The sequence below is a fragment of the Nuphar pumila genome, chromosome 8, assembly GCF_984573655.1.
Source record: "Nuphar pumila chromosome 8, dmNupPumi1.hap1.1, whole genome shotgun sequence".
Lineage (NCBI taxonomy): Eukaryota > Viridiplantae > Streptophyta > Magnoliopsida > Nymphaeales > Nymphaeaceae > Nuphar > Nuphar pumila.
In genome coordinates, this window is record NC_143256.1 from 101,635,242 (window position 1) to 101,649,509 (window position 14,268).

At 35.6% G+C, this 14,268-nt stretch overlaps 1 protein-coding gene and 1 non-coding gene across 4 annotated transcripts in view; one reads left to right on the top strand and one right to left on the bottom strand.

The window, feature by feature from the left end:
- LPXA (bacterial transferase hexapeptide repeat-containing protein) overlaps positions 1-11,947 on the bottom strand; it is a 43,724-nt gene extending 31,777 nt beyond the window's left edge. For 2 of the 3 annotated variants that reach the window (XM_090016302.1, XM_090016304.1), the window contains exons 1-5: positions 11,842-11,895; positions 7,031-7,127; positions 5,690-5,792; positions 4,836-4,940; positions 4,680-4,753 (exon numbers count right to left, since the gene is read on the bottom strand). In XM_090016302.1, the coding sequence (XP_089872428.1) occupies positions 4,680-4,753; positions 4,836-4,940; positions 5,690-5,780 (270 nt within the window). In that variant the 5' untranslated portion in view covers positions 5,781-5,792; positions 7,031-7,127; positions 11,842-11,895. Of the gene's footprint in view, positions 1-4,679; positions 4,754-4,835; positions 4,941-5,689; positions 5,793-7,030; positions 7,128-11,841 lie in introns of all 3 variants that reach the window. The other variant, XM_090016303.1, reaches the window with a different exon arrangement.
- LOC149830075 (U6atac minor spliceosomal RNA) lies at positions 8,859-8,976 on the top strand. The gene has a single exon (XR_016433948.1). It is a non-coding gene; the product is annotated as a U6atac minor spliceosomal RNA (small nuclear RNA).
- Positions 11,948-14,268: the final 2,321 nt, after the last annotated feature.

The window sequence follows — 14,268 nt, forward strand, 5'->3', positions numbered from 1 at the left end:
TAGAGCCAAAATGTGTAGCTAAGAAAGATTTTGAATTAAGGCAAAAACAAATGCAAGACCGATTGTTCCAATTTTTGTTTGGTTTACGTCCTGAATTTGAGCAAGTGAGGTCATCACTTCTCCGTAGATCCATTTTTCCTCCAATAGAGGATGTCATTGCCAAAATCACTCAAGAGGAAACTAGGCTTGGCATGAGCAAGAACATTGATGAAGTGTTTGTCGTATCCAAACCCGACAACAATATCAAACCTATAAACCACCCCACTTTGGAAAACAAGAAAAATATAGTGGAGGAAGAAAGATGATTGTATGTCATCACTGCTATGAGCCGGGTCACATTAAGCCTGCTTGCCCAAAGCTCAATGAAACATTCAAGCCTAAGGTGGCCTCTCTTGAAGAATCCACCACCAAAAAAGATGAAGGCAAGAACGGTGACCTCAAGGAGACTCTTGGTCAAATATCTATGGCTCTTCAACAAATTCTTAAAGCTACTTCCTCCACATCAGGTGCGGTCATTGCGTCTACATCATCACCCGGTACGTATTCTTGGATCTTAGACTCCGGAGCATCCTTTCATATGACCCCTCATAAAAATGCTTTAACCGATGTATGCACCAATTCAAAAGGCTCATGTGTTTCTACGGTTGATGGGACTTTTTTAAAAATCACAAGTATTGAAACACTTAACTCTAAAAATTCTCAAAATTTTTTTGTTCCTAAAGTAAGAGTTGTTCCAAAACTAAATTTAAATTCTTTTTCGATTTCCCAAATTGTCGACCATGGATGTGAAGTATCTTTCTCATCTAATGGTTGCTTTGTGCAAGATCTTCAGTCCGGGAAGCGGATTGGGCAAGGCCATAAAAAGGGGGATCTCTACTATATGGATCATCTAAACCTTCCTACAAACTCTTTTTGTACTTATGTCCAAGATAAAAGCATTGAAACTTGGCATAAAAGACTTGGACATCCAAGTTATTCTAAAATGTATCTTTTTCCATTTAGAAACAAATTTTATAAGGAAAAAGACATTAATTGCAAAGATTGCATTTTTTAGAAAATGAAGTTTATTCCATTTTCAACTAGAACTTTTGTTTCTATAAGACCTTTTGAATTGGTGCACTTGGATGTTTGGGATCCATCTCTGGTTATGTCTAAAGGTGGTTATTCTTATTATGTCACTGTCATCGATGACTTCACTAGATATGTTTGGATTTATTTTCTTAGTCATAAATCGAAAGTGTTTTTCTTCTTTAAAGAGTTTCATATGAAAATACAAAATCAATTTCAAAGTAATCTATATATTCTTAGATCCGATTCGGGTGGAGAGTATTTGTCTACCAAATTTCAAAACTATTTAAAACAAAATGGAATTTGTTACATAAAATCGTGTCCTAGAACTCCACAACAAAATGGACTAGCGGAAAGAAAACATAAGCATATTATCGAAACCGCTAAAAATTGCTTATCTCTAAAAATGTTTCAAAAATTTTTTGGGCCAAAGTCGGCTTAACCTCAACATGCTTAATCAATAGAATGCTTTCTTCTAAATTAAAAAATGTCCCTCCTTATGAAAAACTCTTCAAATTTTCACCCGACTTCAATCGCCTTCGCATTTTTGGTTGTAAACGCTTTGTTCTCTGGCATAAGAGAGATAAGTTGTCACCAAAAGCAATTGAATATGTTTTTCTAGGTTATAGGGAAAATAAAAAAGGCTATAGGTGCTTTTATTTTAAAAATAACAAACTTTATGTTTCAAAAGATGTGACCTTCTTAGAAGATGAGAATGGATTTGAAAAACTCGATAAAAAAAATGAAATCAACTATATGTTTTTGCATGATCTTATGGAGGATATATATGATGATTCAATGAATCATCTCGAAAGTATAAAGGATACTTGTGATGTATCAAATATTGATATACCACCACAAAATGATGATATTAGTAATGAAAATATTAATGTTTACACCTGAATAAATCAAGAAAGGCCTATTAGTGCTTTAGAGAAATTCTCTCAAATTACTGAATCTTTAGAAAACACCCCCGTTAGGCGATCTTCTAGAGAATCAATACCACCTAATCGGTTTGTAACCTATGAGTCCCTAGCACCCAATTATGGGGCATGTTTAATAACTTTACATTCATATTATGAACCCGCTCATTACAATCACGCCAAAACTCTACCACATTGGGTTGAAGCAATGAAAATAGAATTAGATGTGTTAAAAAGGCTAACACTTGGTAAATAGTCAAACTCCCTCCACATAAAAAAACTTATTGGATGTCAATGGGTCTTTAAGGTTAAAACCAAAAGCGATGAATCCTTAGAAATATATAAAGTCAGATTAGTGGCTAAAGGATATTCACAAGAATATGGAATTGACTATGAGAAAACATTCGCCCCTGTAGCCCGAATGACTAGTGTCAGAACTTTAATAGTGGTCGCATCAACCAAAAAATGACCTATATATCAACTTGATGTGAAAAATGCATTTCTAAATGGGAATCTAAATGAAGAAGTATATATGAATCCACCACCCAGAGTTAATATTGGACAAGGTCACACCCTTAAATTTTTAAAAGCTTTATATGGTGTTAACCAAGCCCCCAAGGTTTGGTATGATTGATTTAGTGATATCATGATTAAATTGCGATTTCATTCCTGTTATACTGATGTTGCACTCTTTGTTAAAAGTGCAGGTATCAGTATTGTTATCTTATTGCTTTATGTTGATGACATGATTATCACAGGAAATGATCAAAATAGTATTGTTAATGTTAAAAATATGTTAAAAAATAACTTTGACATGTCTGATTTAGGTTTCTTTAGATATTTTCTTGGCATTGAAGTTGCATATTCTCCCCGAGGATATATTTTGTCACAGATGAAGCTTGTTGCAGATATATATACTAAATCTGGTATTTCAGATGATAAAAAGGTATAGACTCCAGAGTTAATTAATGCGAAATTAAGGTTAGAGGATGGGGTTCTTCTAGAAGATCCCACACCCTACAGACAACTCATTGGATCTCTCACATATCTGACTATCATCAGACCAGACATTGCTCATGTTGTTCACTATGCTAGCCAATTTCAGCATGCCCCTACAATTGTGCATATGAGTGTTGTGCTCTGGGTCATCCGCTACATCAAAAACACAATAACTAAAGAGTTATTTCAATCCTCATCTTCTTCGTTAAATTTGCTTGCTTATACTGATGCAGATTGGGGAGGTAACCCTAATGATAGAATCTCAACTACTGGATTTTGTGTATTTTTAGGAGATTCCTTAATTGCTTGGAGATGCAAGAAGCAACAGAAAGTTTCACTATCTTCTACCGAAGCTGAATAACGGGCTATGACGACTACTACAATGAAACTTGTGTGGCTTCGAAGCCTTCTCAAAGATATGGGAGTTGATATTACTCGAGCTTCAAAGTTGTGCTGTGACAACAAAAGTGTCATCTATATTGCCAGCAATCACACCTTTCATGAGCTCACCAAACATATAGAGATGGACTGTCATTATGTTCGTGATGAATACCTACGAGGAACAGTTACTCTACCATACGTCACTTCAGAATATCAATTGGCGGACTTTTTTACTAAAGCCCTTCCCGCTCCTCGCTTCATGTTTCTTCTTGGCAAACTTTCGGTCATCTCCCCATAAAGTTTGAGGGGGGGGGTTAAAATATATATATATATATATAAAATACCCGATAGAGGTATTTATGTCTTTTCACATAGTTGTTTAATAAACAACTATTTTAGTAGATTAGGTTTTTCTTTATTTTCTTTTTTCTTTTTTTTCTTTTTTCTTTTTTCTTTTTATTCTACACATGCCATAAAGGGGCCCACCATAGAGTCGTTTGTGCCCCCAACGACACTATGGGAGCCCCCTTTTTGGCCCTCCTTTTGGCTCCTCTTTTGAGGCTTTTCCTTTTGTATAAATAGGGGTGAGTTCCCCTTTGTATCTATCATTCTTGAGAGCTCTCTCTTTCAATAAAGAGTATTTATTTTAAGTTTGTGCCTTTCTCAAGGCTTGTTTATGTTGTCCCATAGTGGACTTGGTTATTATCTCTCATGTATTTGACCATTGTTGGTCATTGTGAATGCTTTTTAGCATCCTTTATTTTCCGCATACTTCATTACACTGCCTAGTGGAAAGCGACTGCACATATGAAAGCCTCTTATAAAAAAGTAGATATTTCCTCAGTACTTCATTACGTACTCAGCATTTCAGCTACTACCAATAAAGACCCCTTTTCAAATCCCCCAATAAATGGACAATGCAATCAAAATGTCTCAAAGCTAAGAAATCCAGAAACACAAAGCAGCATACAGCAAGCACCATTTTATGTCAAAATAGCATAATAACATACTAAATAAAAAATAAGAATCAATAGTTATTCATAGTATTTTCAACTTAAAGTTCATTCTCTTCAACCAAACTCAATTGCAGCCAAACTACAGTCTCAACTTAAAACTAATACCTTGGCCTACCATTTTCAAACCTTTTAGAATACCATCCTCAGGGTAAAACCCACCATAGTTTCTCGTTCTTAATCTTACTCGTCATAAACATCTTGTGAACTAAAACAACAAAACAATAGGAGCAAAAATAACAAACAGTCGAATAGAACTAATTTATAATTCGTAAAAAATGGAGTTTTGAATTACCTCTCCAATAGCAGCATCTGGGTGAAAAATTGCAGTTGGGTGGATGGAACTTGACTTGGTTTCCAATATGGGTTCTGCTTCATTCTTATCATTAATATCTACAAGAAAAAATGGTAGCATTTTACAAAAGTAGAGAGTGAGAGAGAGAGGCCTTACGAGTATATGATCTGCACAAATGTGTCTCCAACATTCTGTGAATAGCAGAAGGAAAAGAAGAAAGAGCACGAACAACTCTGATGGCCATGGCTACGAAGCCTTCGTCTAGAGAGAGAGAGAAACTACTTTTACTAAATATGTCAATGAACTCTTTGATGAAAATGATTGCTTGAAAGTTGAAAGCTAGAAAAGACTACACAGCCATATTTGAAGTTGTAGCATACATCAGAGGGATGCAAAACACTCCTTTTTGTTTAATTCGCTAGAGGCCGCTATGTAGGGCACAGCTGGACCACTAGGTGGAACATGAATTCAAGGAAAATATGAAAATTTGTTTAACAATTGCTGTTAAAGTATATTAGATATTGGCAGGACTTTGAATTTCTCATGATTATTGGAAATTTCACGCCTAGATTTTTTATGATAAAATCATGAGAAATTCAAAAGGAATTCTGCAGCACAAGGCCAGGTTATAGATTTTGCAAGAAAAGATCTCTTTCAACCCTTTTTTAATGGAAGGAGCTCAGGTTCCACCATTTTACAGAAAAAGCCCCCAACAGCTTATTGAATGGAAAAGTGGCTTTTTACAACCATTAGTGCTATGTAAAATATAAGAGAAAGAGAATACACTAAAATATGAAATATACAAAACAATATAAATATCACGTTGATTACATGATAATATCACAATAAAATCTTACAAGATTTAAAAAAAAAATGACAGATATTTGGAACTATGCAAAAGACCCTTTTTCTCACAAAAATCATCCACCCTAGGAAAAGGACTTGTCCTTCCTCTCACAATTCTCACCCTCCTCATTCTTACACAAATAAAGGGTGATTAGACACATTACTTGAGATGATACTGCAAGGTGGATAGGTTCGTCTTCTCAAAATAGGGGGCAGAGATGTTGCATCTTCAAAGTTTGCACCAAATCTGAACATCAATAGCACCAACTAACCAGCAAAGAGAATTCATCATTTTTAGTTGTTCCAATGGCCAAAACCCCCAGAGACAAAACAAGAACCATGAACCAAAAAGCAGGGAAAGAACATGGATCAATAGCAAAGAGTTATCTATCAATGGAAGTGAATTCTCGTCACAGAGAGAGAGAGAGAATGAGAAATTTTTCATTCAAAGAAAAGAAGGGAAATTTTCATTTAGGAGCCAACCCCTTCCCTCTTTAATCTCAAAAGAGGACTTCATATTTTTAAATTTTCTGCTATAGACTCTGTTATTTCTAAAAACTGACAGAGACCTCAGGTTAACCTCATCATTTTGGGAAACATCTACTCTTTTGAATTTTCTATATTGCCGTTTCATGTTAAAAAATACTTATATTCATATAAAAGAGAAGGGTAAGTATTTTAATCATTCCATGGTATTATCATCATTTGACTCAATTTAATTGAGATTTAACCAAGGTTAGTGGTAGGTCGTTGTTTGGTAGTGCCTAGAAAAAAAAACTTATATCAAAAAATTTAGAAAAATGGGCCTGGCCTTTTGTGACCAAGGGAAAAATTCTGGCCCCTAAATGAAATTTCCTCAAAGACAGTTAGGGAGATAAATGTCTTTTTTATTGGTTATATGGCATTCCTGTCTTATTGTTGTCAATGTGGTTTCCACTATATCTTTTTCCTGTTATGCAAATTCTTTAAAGAGAAAGCCACACATAGGCGACTGACTTATGGAAAAATTACGTTTAAGCGCTTATGTCGTAAAAGTTTTCAAATAGTGCCTATATGTTCAAAATTTGCTCATATTACCACCTTTGTAACCTTTTCTTGCTAAAGTTACTTATTTAGCCTCAACCACATTATAACTACAAAAAGTAACATTCAATTATTTATAGAAAATAAATGGTTAAAGTCAACTGGACTTGATAAAGTTACTTGTTTAGCCTTAACTGCACTACAACTATAAGAAGTGACATTCAGTTATTTGAGAAAAAATGGTTGAAGTGTCACTTTAATGAGTCAATTGAAGTGAAATGATAGAAAATGAAACTTAAGGCGGTCATATGAGCAATTTGCTGAAAAAGTAGGTGCCGCTCCTAAAACTTTTAAAATATAGGCAGTTAAACATAATTTTGCCATAAGTTAGGTGCCTAAATGTAAATACCACCTCTTTAAAACATGTATCAAAAATTCCAAATACATTAAAATGTTAGCAGCATGTCTGATATGCAATTTACCTTAGATACAAGCCTTCTGCTGCAAAGATTCCAATTCAAAATCTAGCCATATAGGACTAATGCAAATGCATCGTGTTCGGGCCGAATTATGCTACATCTGAATCCAAATCCAAAAAATGAATAATATCCGAATCAAAAGAGATTCAATGTGGTACAGTTGGATATGGATCCAAACTATATGTGGTAATAATGAATCTGTTAAAAAAATGAAAAGGACAGTTTCACAAGTAAAAAATGCAAACAAATCAGATTCTGAACTAAATCCAAATTAGATTCAGCTTACAGTATTAATCCAAATTCAAAAACAATTTGATTTGACATATCCAAATCTGATTTGAAAGCACACCCAGATCTTAGTTCAAGAAACTCAATCTGGAAATACTATGTTGGATTCAAGTCGGATATCCAAGCATATCTGATCTGTTAGCACCCCTGGAGTCTATTTAAGGAGATGGAATTGATTCCCAACACTGTTTGTCCTTATTATCGCAATACATGCTACCAGTGGGCTACACACCTATGGCATAGTTATAGTGCCCACCTTCAAAAAATAGGGAAAATAAATAATTGAAACAAAATAATATAGGCAAAATGAAAAAAAAAAGTGTGATACATTTAAAGCAAAACTTGAATGGTTTTTTATTGAAATTATGCATTTTTTTAGTTTTTATCTATGTCACATGGGTGCGGGTGCGGGTGCGGGTGCGGGTGCGGGCGCGGGTGCGGGTGCGGGTGCGGGTGCGGGTGCGGGGATTCGGCACTTCCAAAAAACCCGGGTGCGGGGGTGCGGCAGGGGCAAAAATGTAATATATATATATATATATATATATATATATATATATATATATATATATATATATATATAAAAGGGGGTCGGGGAATAGGGTTTTTTTTTATTTTGCAGCTGTTAGCAGCTGACTCAGCATAAATTTTTTTTAAAAAAAATTCGAGAAGCCCATTTGGGCAATTTTTTTTTTTAAAAAAAATGGACCTTAATGATCCTGGGTGCGGTCAACGCACCCAGGATCGGGTTGACCGCACCCGGTGCGGCACCCGCACCCGCACCCGCGTCGAGTCGCGTCGACGCGGGTGCGGCACCCTCCTAGCCGAATCCCTGTGACATAGGTTTTTATAGATTGAGTAATCAAAGGCAGTTGTTTTCTGAGGATTTAATTGAAAGCTGTAGAAAATTAGGATTCTCGTGAATCCACACTTTTACCTATTTTTATTTCTTTTTTAATTTTATTTTCTTCCTTACCTTTTGAGTTGCCTAAATTTTTCCCCCTTTTTCTTTTCTTTTTATGGTTTTTAGATTTACAATTATTCAAGGGTCTGTTGGTTTGATTTTAAATAGTCTTTAGATGGCATTAAGCTCAGAAATCTTGATATAATTAAATAGGTTTTATATTTCATCTAGTGGGCCTAAACATGGGATTGAGCAGGTCATGTTTGGATCCTGGGTTGGATTCATAAATTTGTGCTCAACTTTAGTTTATGAGTTAATGGGATTTTCCCTAAGTTTGGGTTTTGGTCCAAATAAATATAGGTCTAGGTCTTATCAGGAACCCTGTTTTATTTTATGTAGGATATTAAAGTAGATAAAATCAGTCATACATTGTCGTTCTTCTTGTTTGCAACAAGTAAATTCTTTTTCATGCTCTAATTTTAAATTATAAGCTTTATTATTATGACTAAATTACAGATAACTTGGTGATATGTAGTTTATATAGAGACAAAAACTGATATTCGATATTGAAGGCAAACGATATGTAGTCTATATATTACATCATGGATGCATTTTCCAATAGAGAGTAGTTGGTAAATCATGACCTAGTTCAAATGGCCAGATGGTTGGCATCTCCCATAATAGGGACAGGATCAGCCTTCGGGCTTCCTATTGCCACACATGGTTAAGGCTACCCGCTTCAGTGGATCTTTACCCTAATGGCCATGTCTAGCATGTGATTATTGGATAACATCCCATCTTAGTAAATGAACTCTTCCTGTTCCTTTTTTTTCAATAACTAGAGAAGATCATCTCCATTCCTTCACAAGCTCATTGTTGTAAGTTCCCCTTGACCACTAGGAAGAAAACCCAACTTTGGCCTCGTAGCAAGAGACATGCACCCATGAGTTTTGAAACTCATGACATCCCTTCAGCTTGGTGACATCCACGAGCTGCCCTTATTAAATAAGTAGAGCCCTGGTGAGCTTAGAAAATGCACTCATTACACTATCAAGTTTTGTTGTTTTAAATTCATAGCGTGTTGTTTTTAATCTTTGATAAATCTGCATAGTTTTAAGGGTGTGGGATTTTTTTCTTCAACTATTTTCCCTCTAGTTCATTAGCAAGGTTCATCACAATCTAATGGTGTCACAAGAAGAAAATTTTAAGGAAAAAACAGTAAAGTCAAGGTGATATAAACGTTTGATGGGTAATCATGTATAAAAACCTCTATAGCAGATCATGAAAGCTATTAAGAAAATTCCTTTATGGTAATATCAAAGTAGACAGACCATTTTTTACCCTAAATTGTAATTACAAATCCATCTCAGTTTTTTATGAAATAGCCAAATTAGGTTGCAGTGGATACCAAAAATGGATTTTCTAAAGGTTTTGGATTGCACATACCCAGGAAAAGAGGACATCTAAGGAGAAGCATGCAACCAGTTGTGGGTGGAGTAGAGACTCGTAATCAAGTACTAAATCTAAGATCCAAATCAATTTCTAGACACCTTCACTAAAGCAAATATGAGCAATAAGAATAAGCATTTAGAAAATGTCTTAAAACCCGCTCCTAATGTTCTAATTCTTCTCAACAAGAAATAGGATATGTAACACACTTTAATGGTTTTTTTGTTTTTCTTCGTATTTTTTCATTTGCTCTATCCCTCTCTCTTTGTGTGTTTCATTCTCTCTCTGTTTGCTTTCTTCTGCCTTTCACCATGAATTTTTCATGTAGTGTGCAATAAGGTGCAATAAGAAGTGGACTTTATTCAAGTTGAAAAGAGGAAGAAGTTGATTGAGTTAGATAGGGGTGTCAATGAATGGGATTTCATTATATCCAATATCTGACCGAATTCACCTAGTTGCATTCGGTAAGCCAAAACCATATCTGATTATAATCGGATGCAGATATGGTTTTGATTTTTTGCCACCAAATCCAACAAATATCCGAATTTGACAGATATCTGAATCTGTTTACATGTAAAAAAGTGGATCTCGTATGAGCTTTTCACCATTCAAATCCATTTAGCCAAGCATCACTGATATCGCCAATATTTTGAAAATATCGCTGATTTAAGGTCAGCCGATATTATTGGCAATATATTGCGATATTTCCAAAATATTCAATACTAAGAATATCGTGATAATATCACAATATTTTTGGGAAAAAACTCTTTTTCTTTATATTTTAAGCTTACATTTTCTTTTTCTTTTTTTATATTTAAAACCTTTTAAAACTTGTTTCTTTATATTTTGCAAGAAAAATAATGAAAGACTATTATTTTCTTATCTTTTTTATTATATTTTTCAATGTTTTAAACTCCTGAGATTTTCCCGATATTTCCTCAAGAAAACCAACTTTTGAAAATCTCTCCAAGAAAATACCTTGAATGATATAGGTGACTGGTTTAGCCAACATCCTTTTAGTAGAACATGGTATTGGCGACATCTGACTCGAATCCGAACCATTTACATCTTTTGTCTTTGTTAATTGTTAGCGTTTTGGGCTTTGTCTCTCGCTATTTGTGTTACACATGCTCTCGCTTTCCCTCTCTTATTTCTTTCTCTCTCTTATTTCTTATTACTTGATTTAAAATATGTTTAGCTTTGTGTTTTGGTTCTTTGCAGCTTTTTAGATTTCTTTCTCTTTGGTTTTGTGCAGGGGCAGAGCCAAGAATCTAAACTAGGGTGGGCACAGATGGACAGTAAAAAGGAAACTATGCTAATTGATAAAAAAAAAAACTAATATTCTAACCGAAATCAAGCATTCATCGATTCCTGCCTAATGGTAATTGGGAAAAAAAAACTTAAATCCATGACTAAACATTTATGCCATTTAAAAAAAAAACAAATCAAAACCCTAAATCTTAGCAAACACCATTGATAGATATGCTAATTGAAAAAAAAAACCTTAAAATCCTAACCAAAATCAAGCATGCATTAATGGATTCATGTTTGATGCTGATTGAAAAAAAAAACAAAGAAACTCCTAGAAAGCATAATTAAATATTCATGTCATCTGAAAAACCAAAATCAAAAACTTAAATCCTAACAAAAATCAAAGATTTAGGGGTTTCAAAACCAAAACCAAGCATTCATTAATGCAATCGTGCTTAATGATAATGGAAAAGAACAACAACACAAAAAACCCTAAAACCCTAATTAAACATCCATGTCATTTAGAAAAATTCAAATCAATATCGTAAATTAAAAAAAAAATCAAAGAATTATGCTAATTAAAAAAACAAAACCCTTAATATGCAAACCAAAATCAAGCATTCATTATTCATGAAGTCATGCCTAATTCTAATTGAAAAAAAGAAAACAAAAAAAACTAAAACACTAATTAAACATTCATGCTGTTTAAAAAAAGAACTAACACTAAATCCTAACAAACATCATAAATCCTAACAAACAAAAAAACAAGCCTTAAAATCAAATCCCATGGAAATAAGAACATGAAGAAGAAGACAGGGCAATGGGCAATGGGCATTGGGCACAGTGGCCAGTGGGCACGGACTCACGCCTCACAGCCCATACCCATCTCCTCCGTTCCATAAAGAGAGAGAGAGAGAGAGAGGACCATCACCAAGTCCGGCGCTGGAGAGACCTCAGCTGGTGCTGCTCTGGAGAGACCGCAGCTGGTGCTGCGCTGGAGAGGCCGCCGCTCGTACGCTCTGAGAGAGAGAGAGAGTAATCACGGCGAGGAAGGGGGGATGACGATCGGGGTTTTTTTGGGCATGTGTCGGGTCGGGTCCGAATTTGGGAACTGCCCACCCTGACCCGACTGAATGCGGGGAATCTACGGGTATAACTGGCTACGGGTATAACTGGGTCAGGTATACCCGACATTCTGAATTGATTGTATCCGATCCGACCTGATTTTAGTAGACGCACGGGTTACGGGGTTAGTCGGGTTCAAAAGATAGACCAGTAACGAAAACAGGTGTGGTCTTAGGTATTGCAAACGAAGACCTGAATACGTTTCGATCACCTGACCCAAATGGTTCCACATAATGTAAAACCAAACCAAACTGACCCGAACTTATTTCATTCTTAAACCGACCCACACCGAACCCGCTTTGTACCTGAACGGATTATATACCCAAACCCGTTTTATATGTGTACCGATTCAAACCGGACCCTTTGAAATTCAACCCACTATTAATTAAAGCCCGAACCCTTTTTTAATATGATATGAAATTGCTGTCTTTTTATTTCAACTTAGAAACGAGTGGTTGGTATCGAGATATTGTTTTAATATTTAGATTTTGACATTATTTATAATAGTTAATAAACTTCTCAGTACCATATAATCATATTAACTAATAGCTGTTTTCATTAATTTGCATATTGTTTTGATTGGTGAGTAATTAGGTCAAAAATACAAATCATATTAAGGCCTGAACTAAAACTGAACAAATCATACCCAAACCCATATGGGTCTACATTTTTCAACTATACCCAGACCTGAACTCGAACTTAAATCAAACTGGGTAATCTTAGACTCAATTAAAAAGGGGTCTACTCAAGACCCAACGTAGCTTCGAACCTATTAACCTATATGGGTCCATAATTTTTAGTTGTCTCCAAACCCCAACTCAGACCCAATTATTAGATTGGGTCGGGTTTGGATTTATCTTTTACACCTCCCTAGTTGGGATTTTTGTGTCAGAGCGGCACGTGCCCTCCCTGGCTTGGCCCCTCTATATCTCTGCCTCGGGTTTAAAGACATACGTGGTCACAAAGACACGTAGATAGAGGACACGTGATGTGGGTTCTACTTTCAGATTTGAATGTTTTTTGAAAAATAGGACACGCGGGTGTAATCTTTTTAAAAAATTTAATAAATAAAAAATTATTATTTTTTAACTTTAATGTTAAAAATATATTTTTATTTAAATAAAACTTTAAAATATTAAAATAGTATCCATACGTGTTAGTGTCACTAAGGACATGCCAACAAAAAAGCGTGTTCTTGTGTCCTTCCTTTCAAACTTTTTGTTCATTTGTGTGGCAACGTGCATGCACATTTTATTTGTCTAATTGCTTTGGTTTCTTTATTTTTTCCACAATCCATTTGTTTATTTTTCTATCCAGTGTCCTGTGGGAGTATCTTGGTTGTAACCCATGTTTTCTTGCCTATATTTTGCAGGTTGACTGATCAAGGAATTTCAGCGCGTTTCTAGTTATTTTACTCTTCCTTTGTAATGGTTTCCTACTTTTCTCTAGGGGTGGCAATCGGGTTGGGTTGGCGGGTCAACCCGGCGGGTCGGCGGGTCAGCATACCTCAACCTGAACCCCACCCATTTAGCGGGTTGGGTTGGCGGACGGGTTGGCGGGTTGACCGTCCCGCCTAACCCGTTTATTAAACGGGTCAGCCGGGTTGGCGGGTTGGCATACCCCTAACACGAACCTGACCCGTTTAATAAGTGGGTTAGGCGGGTCGACCCATTTATTAAACGGGTTAGTTTAAGCCCAACCCGAACCCGCCTAACAGGCGGGTTGGCGGGTCGTGTCAGGTTTTGCCACCCCTACTTTTCTCTACAGTTGCATCCCCCTTTTTTCCATGAGTTCTTCAATTTGCAGTCTTTTGCCTTGAAGTTGTTTTTGTGTTGATATTGCAATGCATATGTTCTTCCTATATTTTTTTACACTATGGAATGGGTGATGCACTTGTCAAAATTGTTTGCTTCAGATTTTCAGCTTAAAAGAAAAGTAACTTGTATTGTGAGCAAGATTTCACGCACAAACCAATTCAGCAATATCAATTCATGTGAGACGTTGCAAAGTAAATTGGGGAAGGCCAGCAAACCCAATCCACGTGAAACTTTGGAGAATTAACAGGGAAATATTTCAACGTCGGAAAGTAAACTCAGCCTTGATGAAAAACAAGGAAAGACTCTACAATGAAGGAAAGTTTGTTAGATTGTGGAAGGTGAACCTAAATCGAAGGGCATACTTAATTATGGAATAAGTCATCAAAAGCATTGACTTTGAATCAAATCAT